Source organism: Vigna radiata, unplaced genomic scaffold, assembly GCF_000741045.1.
Source record: "Vigna radiata var. radiata cultivar VC1973A unplaced genomic scaffold, Vradiata_ver6 scaffold_330, whole genome shotgun sequence".
In the NCBI taxonomy this organism is placed as follows: Eukaryota; Viridiplantae; Streptophyta; class Magnoliopsida; order Fabales; family Fabaceae; genus Vigna; species Vigna radiata.
In genome coordinates this window covers 194,718-205,549 of record NW_014541823.1, presented here as the reverse complement: position 1 = coordinate 205,549, position 10,832 = coordinate 194,718, and the positions used below count along the sequence as shown (strand labels likewise).

The 10,832-nt window shown below is 35.5% G+C and overlaps 1 protein-coding gene across 1 annotated transcript; it reads left to right on the top strand.

The window, feature by feature from the left end:
• Positions 1 to 232: 232 nt before the first annotated feature.
• On the top strand, positions 233 to 2,268 carry LOC106778435 (DELLA protein GAI1-like). The gene is made up of 2 exons (XM_014666390.2): positions 233 to 317; positions 402 to 2,268. Exon 2 carries the CDS (start codon positions 424 to 426, stop codon positions 2,029 to 2,031), a length of 1,608 nt encoding a protein of 535 aa, XP_014521876.1. The 5' UTR covers positions 233 to 317; positions 402 to 423; the 3' UTR covers positions 2,032 to 2,268.
• Positions 2,269 to 10,832: the final 8,564 nt, after the last annotated feature.

The following is a 10,832-nucleotide window of genomic DNA, read 5'->3' as shown; positions in this document are numbered from 1 at the left end:
TGTGTGGCACTGTTGCAAAGCCTCCTCGATAGAATCTTCAGTAGATGACAACTAACCAAAAAGTCATAGCAGAACGAACTTTTAGCGAACGCAAAAACTATAAAGAAAGGGGAAAACTGTTGCATGAACATGTTGAACTGGCAATTCTCAAAATTTATTTCAAAAATAGTATGCAATTGATATTAAATTATAAACTATGTACAAGCAAGTTTTACTCACAGGCCAAGAGAATCGAAGTATCATTCTTCAATGATACCCCTTTTGAATAGTGTTTATTATGTATCTTGCTAGCTACTTTTGAAGCATTTTAAAACACAGTGTGAGGGAAGTCTCTTTGAAAAAGACTAACTAAGGTCACAAATCACTCTAATCTGATCCTTCTTCCCCTTCTTTTGTTCCAGGTTTCAAGCACCTCAAGTAACAATGGAAGACATAAACAGGTGGCTATTATCTTCTTATCTGAATGAAAGTGTTAACCATGAATTTGCCATCAGAAGGTATTGTCCTGCAAGAATGGAGCAAGAACAAGGAGAGTGCCAAGATCAAGAGGGAGTAGTGTTTGAGGATACTGAGTTATGTTATTCTGATGCCAGCACTCCTTGTTTGGCTTCATCAGAAGTTGACGACTTTGTTGACAGCTTCATCAACATGGATCAGTATGAGAAAGCAGATAAAGGGCACCAAGAGAAGCATCAAAGTTTTGGCCACTTTGTGATGATGAATAATGATGAGGATGAGGCTGATGCTTATGAATACTCCTCCATGAATGCTGTCTTTGGATATCTTCCAGCCACCATGGAGGATTCAGAGTTGGAGATGTATGAAAATCTGACAATGTTGGAGGAAGAGGTTGTAATGAGTGACCCTTTTGGTACTTTACCTGAGTTTGTGCATTGTGGAAAAGAGGCCAACCTTGATGTGGACCAAGGGTTAGAGTTGGTTCATATGTTGCTGGCATGTGCTGAAGCTGTGGGGTGCAGGGACAACCACCAGGCAGAGTTGCTGATTAACAGAATCTGGGCTTTGGCAAGCCCTTCAGGAGATGCACTGCAGAGAGTTTCTTACTGTTTTGCCACAGGATTGAAGTGCAGGTTGTCAAAAAGTACTTTAACGGATATGCCTTTGATCAATAGGGAGAATAAGCTGGAAGCATTTCAACTTCTTTACCAAATCACACCTTACATTGCCTTTGGTTTCATGGCTGCAAATGAAGCCATATTCCAAGCATCACAAGGAAAGAGCTCAATACACATTGTTGATTTAGGAATGCAGCATACCCTTCAATGGTCTTCTTTGATCAGGGCCTTTGTTTCAAGGCCTGAAGGGCCTCCAATGGTTAGGATCACTGGCTTAACAGACAATGAAGATAACTCTAAACTTCAAACCAGCATGAATGTTCTTGTGCAGGAAGCAAGCTCTTTGGGAATGCATCTTGAATTCCACACATTTTCTGAGCCTGCATCTCCTTCTCTTTTTACTGTGGAGAAGCTGAACTTGAGAGAAGGTGAAGCTTTATTTGTTAATAGTATCTTGCAGCTGCACAAGTATGTGAAAGAGAGTAGAGGCAATCTGAAGGAAATTCTGCTGTCAGTGAAGAAGTTAAGTCCAACTGCTTTTACAGTGGTGGAGCAAGACACAAACCATAATGGCCCTTTCTTCCTTGGGAGATTTTTGGAGTCCCTTCACTATTACTCAGCCATATTTGACTCTCTTGAGGCATGCATGCCAAGAAACAGCCAACAAAGGATGAAGATAGAGAGATTACACTTTGCAGAGGAAATTCTGAATATCGTAGCTTATGAGGGTCCAGAGAGAATAGAAAGACATGAAAGGGTAGACCAGTGGAGAAGGCAATTGGGCAGAGCAGGATTTCAGGTGATGCCATTGAAGTGCACAAGCCAAGTTAGAATGATGCTTTCTGTTTATGACTGTGATGGCTACACATTATCAAGTGAGAAGGGAAACCTTCTACTTGGATGGAAAGGAAGGCCAGTAATTATGTCTTCTGCATGGCAAGTGGCAAGTGTTTGATTTTCCGTAGTCAGAAGAAGCAAAGACAAAAATGTTCATTTGCTTATTCATTGCAATACTATGTTTCTTTAACAACTAATTTGATAAAACTAGTCATGTTCTACCTAATCATTGATGATGCGAAACTTGCCAAGCATCTTGAGTTAGCTATTTGTGATTGTACCTTTTGACCAAGGAATTCAGTCCTAGAATTCATATGAAAAGGTTTATGAAAAGGAAAAGATATAGAAACTTTCATAGGACCATTCAAACTGTATTGATGTTAATGTTTAAGTGAAGGCTGGATCATTCTTTTGTAAACTAACTCAAAGATCACAATATCACGTTTAGTCTAAAATTGTGACCCTTCGTTTATTGTTTATTGTTTATTTTTATTCAATGTAAAAAATAATCACTAAAAGGAAAAGTGTTTTAGTCTTCATTTGATTCTTACTTTTTATAGTTTTTTCAAGTAACGAATTCTCATTGTATTTATCCTTAGAGAATAATCACAAAGGTGGAGTGTTCTTATATTTCCTTCCTCAATTCAATTTCTATTTTCTAACTTATTCTTGCTTTCTTTTGTTTTATTGAAACCCCCATGGAACATGTTTCTGCCATTGTATTCTTGATATTTCATCTTTTTCAACATCTCTTGAATTGATCAAGATCCTTTCATTCGGATAAGGATTACATCACCAATCTAGAAGCTACATGTACAAGTTGAATCGACGAGACTCTAAGACATAAGTGGGGACATGCACTTCCATGCTTATTGCTACATACACAAACGCAACAAATTTTTAATGGTGGTCATGGCTATTCACAAGTTGCATCAAAGACAATAAAAGATGTACTGTATGCACCGACCAGTCTACGCTAGAACTATCAAAATGGGTAACCTGACCCGATCCGGCCCGGTCCACTACGGGTTGATTACTTAGTGAGCCAACCCAACCCGATTCATTTATTAGCGAGTCAGAAAAATTCGAATCCGGTCTGGTCCACCACGGGTTGGTGGGTAAACGGGTTGGTGGGTAAACGGTATGGCTCATTGGCTCACTTAATTACAATTTTTTTAAATGAAAAAAATTACAAACTTTCTATAATTCAAATCTAAACAAATTTCACTCCTAACACGATTGTTTAATTAATTTTGAAAATAAGAAACTAAAATAATTTTTTCAAGCAAAAAAAATAAATATCTTTTATAAAATTAAAATTAAATTTTAATAAAATAAAATTAGGTAGGTGAGTTGGTGGGTCAACCCGGCCCACTACGGGTTCAACCCGCATGAGCCGGGTTTAAATGAGCTGCGTTGAAATCTGACTCGCATAAAAAAAAATACAATTTTTTCAAACCCAACCCAGCCCGAACCCATGGTGGGTCGGTTGGCCCATGGGTTGTGACCTATTTTGACCGCTCTAGTCTACGCTTATCGATCAGTCAATCATATAGAAAGTTAATTTCAAGAAAAACTATAATCTAGTAAACTAAACGGTCGAATTCCCAGTTTAATGATCATTCTATCCAAAGTCCTCATTTTTTTATTAATAAGATAAAAACTCACTTAGGTAATATTGGGTCGCAATTGAGTCAGCCTTAATCAAGAACTTATTTCGAAACCTATAAATACAGAGGTAAGGTAAAGAGGTAGGTGATGACATTTATTGGACATTTAATACTGAAATGTAAGAACCGACCAGTAATTGAAATCTAACGTAAGTGTCTGCCTTTGATAAGTACTCACCCACTCAGACTTCGGAAAAGATTTGACATGACTAATAGAAAAGGCGAAACGAAGTAAAGGGACATAACTTGATCAAATTGTGAAATTTAGTTCTTTACCATACATACTGAAACAAAAGACATTATTCAAAATAAAAATGCTTGAATTACATAGAAGAAACACAAGATTCTTGGTGGAAAAAATTATCAACCTAATAGATGTATGACTAGCTGGAAAACTTTTCATTGAAAGATGGTGCAATAAGAATTTCCAAAAGCTTCACCTACCTTATTCTCACATCCTTGTTGCATGATATAGATTAGAAGAAGTAAATAAAGTTTACAACAATTTATTTGGGAAGCTTAAACATGAAAATATTGACTAACACATAACAATCCACAAGTTTGCCCCAAATCCTATGAGCATAAGAAGTTCCAAAGTCGCCCAAAATCCTAAAGAATTAAGGTTAAAATAGACATGAAAATCAAGATTGACCAAAGTGACATTCCTATTGTAAAACATCCCAACACAACAATCATTATGTCAACAATCCTCACCTTCAAGAATCAACTTCCCACTAATAAGTATGTTGTATTTGTTTAATGTCATTAACCAGAAACCAAATATTGTTATATTTGTTTTTTTACATGTCTTTAGTATGTCTTATTTAATTTTGTATAAGTTATTATTAATATTATTAACTTAAATTAAAAACAAAATTATAAAAAAATTCATTGATGTTGTTGAAGTGAAGAATAAGGAAACAGGGATTTGGTTTTTAGAATGGTTGATTAATGATCTTGTTGGTAGTGGATTTTGTTCAAGATGTACATTTGTGTCAGATCAACAAAAAACAAGTAAATGTCAACCTTTCATTCATTACATTCAACAAAAAGATGTACATTTAAGTCTCATACTTTGATAGGGACTTTTGCCAGCTTTACAACAACTTTTGCCTGATGTGGACCAAAGTTTCTATGCGTGCCACACATATGCAAAATTTAGGAAGAAATTTTCTGCGAAAAATCTAAAACACTTACTATGGAAGGCAACATCATCAACACACCCTTAAGCATGGGAGGCAATGATGAGAGAAATCAAAGACGTTAATGAAGACGCCTTTAAACACTTGATTGTTATTCCACCAAGGCGAGTATTGAAAAGTTCAATTGTTTTTTTATTTTTCGAATGTTTAACTCTATTTTTTTTTTTTTGTAGATTTTGGTCTAGGTCAAGATTTACAGGAAGACCTGTTTGTGACGCCCTTGTGAATAATATATCTATAACATGTAATAGTGTAATATTATATGCAAGGGGTAAGCCCATCATAACAATGTTGGAAGACATTCGTTTGTACCTGATAAAGATGGGCAACGTATAAAAAGAAGATAAGTAGATTTCAAGGTTCCCTTTGCCCCAAAATTAATAAGAGACTACAAAAGGAGTTCCAGAACACAAAATATTGGATACCTAGGTATGACATTTAGTGTTTTCCTTTATGTTTTGATTTAACATTTATTATAAACTTATGTCTTGTTTATCATTTTGCAATTGGTCAGGGCTGCAAATATTTGAGATTACACACATCCAACATTGTTGAAAAGTTTGTGGTTGATATAGATAAAAGAGAGTGTAGCTGCAGGAAATGGATTATAATGGGAATCCCATGCTCTCATGCACTCATAACCATGAGATTTTTAAACATCAATGAAGAAGACTACATCCCACATTGGTTTAGAACGTCAATATATGAAGAAGCATACATTCCAATCATATTCTTGTCAACGGACCTCATCTATGGGAAAGGACTTCAAATCCAAATATTTCGCCTCCACCTAAAAGGGTTTTGCCAGGTAGACCAAAAAAGAAAAGAAGACTAGAGCCTTGGGAGAAAAAGAAGGATGATACACAACTTAGACAAAGTGGAATCCGTAAGAGATGTGGGATATGTAGACAACTTGGGCATAGAAGAAGTAATTGCCCACAAGGAAGTCAAACACAACAGCAGGAACCTACACCAAACCCAATTTAATTAAGTCAGATTACTGAATGCCAGCTTGAACAACCCAATACTCACCCAACTACAAAAACACTTAAGAATATTGATGTACTTTGAATATTGTTGTGTTCTATGTTGTATTTTGCACTTTAGAAGCTATGCATTTTGGATATGTATTTTGCACTTTAAATATTGTCTTGTTTTGTGTTGTTATTTTGCTAGCCATATTAATTTGGCTTCTCTGATATCAAACTTGAATATGTATTTTGCACTTTGAACACTTTCTTGTTATCATGTTCTTAATGTCAATATTATACTACAATAAAGATGTTTGTTTTGTACAATGAGCATGGGCACTTTGTGAAAGGGATCCCTTGGACGACAGTGTTCTCCATTTTCCTATTCTTTCATTTTATTCAATAAAAATTTTCTTGTTTCTCTTATCAATTCTTGGTTCTTAATAGAATATGAGTTACAACCAGTGTTCTAAGTGAGACTGGGCTTATTAATGCTCATACGGGACAAGACATTTCAGTCATTCTTGTTGGTTCTATAGGAGGAGCATGAATTTTCATAAGGATTGCGAGTTGATAATCTTTAATTCATCATCTAAACTTACCATAACAAATTATATTTAGTACAAAATTGTATATTAAAGTACATTTAAAGCATAATATGAGTTCATCAATATCTCAAACATTGTATATTAAAAAGTACATTTCAGATTTTTCATTCATTTAATATCAAAGAAAGATTACAATATACCCATTTTTTCATGACAAAATGTTACTGATACAACACTTCAAGAATTTAAAACATATCAAGACAAACAAGGATGATGTTAATGAACCTCATGAAACATAGCATCCATATTAACACTTTCTACTAGTACAAAAATCGCGTACAACATCGAATATTTTGGGTTTCTAACGACGAATTAGCGAACAACGTCATATCAGGAGACGTTAAATTGAAATTAATGTCAAATTTTGTCAATATTCGACGTTAATTAATTTTTTTTATGGTACCAGCGAGGTATGGTTTGAAGAGTATAACGTAGCAGAATTAAACTTAGAGTAAGCGGAGAGCGTGTTCGATCACCTTTTTAAAACAAGTTGGTCCTTTTTCGAAAATCAATTTTCTTTCAGAAAATTTATCAAACAATTGATATGTGTAAACAATAAAAAGTGTAGGGAACAGAAAACCACACAAGTATTTTTATACTGGTTCGGTTCAACAAAATCTACGTCTAGTCGTTAATCACTGTAAAGAGTGATTAACAGTTCCACTAAAATTATTTCACAGATTACAATAGACAGTGAATAAGAACTGATAAAAAATAAACCTTCCTTCGTCGAACGAATCGGAAGAATAACACTCAGCCAACTCGAAGAGAACCGCTCCGGCAATCGACCAACGATTCGCGAGCTTCTCCTATTCAAGAGACCAGGCAGAGCACCTTGCTAACTCGAAGAGAGCTTGCTCTGACTATCGACACACGAAACGCGAGCCTCTCCTATTCACGAGACCAAGCAAGGGAACTTTAAACAAGCTTCTGAGAACTTCCTCTGACAAACAGTATTCTACTGAGCTTTCAGTTCAAGAACGTTGCTTCTGAATTTCACAGAAACCCAATATATAGCCATCTGCTCTGAATATCAAAGGTCAGGTCCCAACTGCCACGAATAATCGATTATTGTAAGTGATAATCGATTATTTAAGTTCGTTATAGGTTTTTCAAAATGTGATAATCGATTATTTCTTAAGGACTTGTGATAATCGATTATTGCTTGACCATAATCGATTATTACAATAGAAAATACAAGTAATAATCGATTATTGCTTGTACATAATCGATTATTCCAGTAGAAATACAAGGTTTACAATTTATTTGAGACTTTCCTACTACATTCAATTTCTACAAATTGCTTTTAAATAATTCTAATGTTCTCTTCAAATAAAACTTCTTGCAGCATCATCAAAACCATTTTCTTCAAGATTTACCAATGCTCCTTATTGTTAACAATCTCCCACTTTTTGATGATGATCAAAAATTCAATTTTAAAAGCAACTTTGGCTTTCCTGCAAAAACATACAAGCTAACAGACAACAAAGTTTAGCAGTACCTGTATCAATTAACAATTTGTATTATACTTCTCCCCTTATAGTTTTCTTCTCCCCCTTTTTTATCATAAGCAAAAAGAGTAACAATATAAAAATCTCCCCCTTAATATGAGCTCCCCCTCAATTTTATAATGTATGCATAAAATTAACATAAAAGATCATTTTATTTGATGACTTGGGTCCAAGCCCATCATGGACCCATCACTAGAAGCATGACCCATCACAAGGAGAAGGGTAAAATTGTCCCAAATGAAGAATAAAGCTACTGGAAGCACCCCTCACCTTTGTTAGGCACACCACGGCAGAAATCATTTTCCAGCACATGTTAAAAACACTTCTGGAAGCTGATCATGGAATCCATGCATTGCCACGTGGAAGCTAATCCACATTTCTTGGCTTTCATCTAAACCACACGTAGATCCTAGGCAATGCTATAAATTCCACTCTTAGCACATGTATCACTTACTTTGGATTTTAATGAGAATTTTCTTCTTTGCTGAATCATTCTTCTCAGCCGAGAGATACTCTGCCAAAGTCCTCTTCGTTGATCTTCATTCCATCTCCTAGCTTTCTTCCAGTTCTTGGAAGCCGTCTGAAGTTAGATCCCCTTCCACATAGATCTTCAACCTCACATCTACTTCACATTGCCTCCATTATCATCACTGCTGGAACAAACTGCTGCAGAATCACGGCTTCTGCATCTCATCCGCTGGAGCATCTCATCATGTTGGTAATCAGAGCTTGGTTGCTACATTGTATTACAGCTCCGTGAGCGATCTCACGATCCAGATAAGTGTCATTGCCTTGATCCGTTCTGTCATCAAGTTTCTTGCGTGTGTTTTGTTGTTTCACTGTTCCATTGATCTGTTTTACATTCCATAGATTTCTTTGAGTCATTTGATTGATCCAGCCTTATCTTGTTTTGGTTTTGTCATTTTAATCGGTTCATATCTTTGATTTGAGTTTTATTTTTGAAATCCTGATTCTGTCTTGTTAAAGTCATGTCAATATTTTCCAATTTTGTCTAAAATTCCATGTTTAACCAAGAATGGATAAACCTGCATAGTTGATTGGAGTAATTCAATAAGAAGCCTAGTGCATCTTGAAGCTCCTCAGCAAGCAGTACCATAGGTTAACAAGTTAATTGGTACCGAGAAAAAATTTTATTGTGTTGCATCTGGTTTCAATTTGCTTTTTAATACACCAACATTTGTGTGATCTGTGATGTGCTATTGATTGTTGGATATGATGCACTTAGAGGAAACGCATACCACAATTTATGTTGATACATTACAGTGGAAAGCATTCCTGTGCAGATTCCAAATTCTGCATATAGCAGCTTGAACCGTGCTGCATAATTCTTTGATAGTGTTGTAGTTTTTTTTTTTAAATCTGTCCAGATATAGCTTTCTCGTCTGGATGTCTTTCTAAATTCTGCTGAGATTTTGTTCAATTGGAGTGTTGTGTGGATTCATCAGATTGTGATTAATTTGTTTGAGTCAATCGGATGAAATTCCCTGTGTGTATGGATCATGCTTGGTCAACATTAAGCAACTTGTATGGTGAAATTTTGAATTGACTGAATGCAGTGTCTAATAACTATCTTAATTTGACATATTTGGCAATTCAAACTTGTTACAAGTGCCAAAACATTGATCCAAACACTATTGAATCCTGTGTTGAAAACTGTACACTGATTTGGTTATGAATTAGCTAGAATTGGCAACTCATATAGTCAAAATTTGATCCCTGGATGAACTGATCCATTTAGCTATTGATATGAGTCCCATTTGATCATCAAAAGTTGCTGGAAGTTTTCAATTTGCCAATTAATCTGGTCTGCTAAATATAGCCAACTCAGTTTCGTTGTGTCAGCCAATTTTGTTGGAAATAAGTTGCAGTTTTGTGTTATTTCTGGTGACTAATTGTGCATCCATTGTGTATGAATTTTGGTAGCAAAATGCATGGTTTCAATCCTTAAAAGAAAAGAATATACAACATAAATCAAAATAGACTTGTATGCTGAATTGTAAAAGCAATTAGAAACCGTACCAAATCATAACATTTACACTGGATGCATAGTATCAGTCTTTCTTTGAGACATTTGGTCGAACACCTTTGACGTAAAATATATTTGATTTGAACTAGATATAATTGTAACTTATCTTTGTTTCTTGCTTTCTAAATCTGATCTAGACCCATTCCTAAGTTCCTTTTGAAGTGTTAGCTATTATTGAATCCATTTAATTTCTTGATTTTTGCTTGATTGGAATTCTGTCCACCAACTGTTTGTGATAATCACAGTGGGGCGTTTTTGATTGCATTGCTGCAGCAGTATATTCATTCAATTTCTACATTAACCTTGTTGGTTCTGGATCCGTGTGAGTGTTGTGGTGGTTGTAGATTAGTTCCAGATGGCTTTGCATTGCTGGTAGCATATTAGAAAGAGGATTAGTGAGGGTGAAGATTGGATTGAAGTTGGTTTTGGCAGCAGTCAAACAATTTTCGGTGCTGCAGCAGAATTGTTGCAGATCTGCATAATTAACTGTAACATCTGGTGCAGTTTTGATACAGACACAGAATTGGAAGCCTCACTTTCTGCAACTATGAGATTTGTGGCTGCACTTGATACCTACAATTTCCTTTGAGAGAAGCCAAAGTTGCACTTCCAAACCCTTCCATTGTTACTTTTACTTGCTTAAAATTGTGTAAATTGTTGTTTTTGGTTTCTTTGGTTGGAAGTTCCAAATCCAAGCAAGTGAGGTGCTAGAGTTCACAAGTTCTCTTCCCTCATTTGTAACTAGACTCAAAGAAGTCTCACAACCTAAAATTGAGTAGTCGGTGAGTGTGTCTTAGATCCAAAAGTCTAAGCCTCACCTAGGAGACCTCACTTTAATTGTCTTTCCAATTCTCGACTAGATAGCAAATATCTTGTGCGAATAGGAAGCTCTCTTAGGGGTCCGAATTTA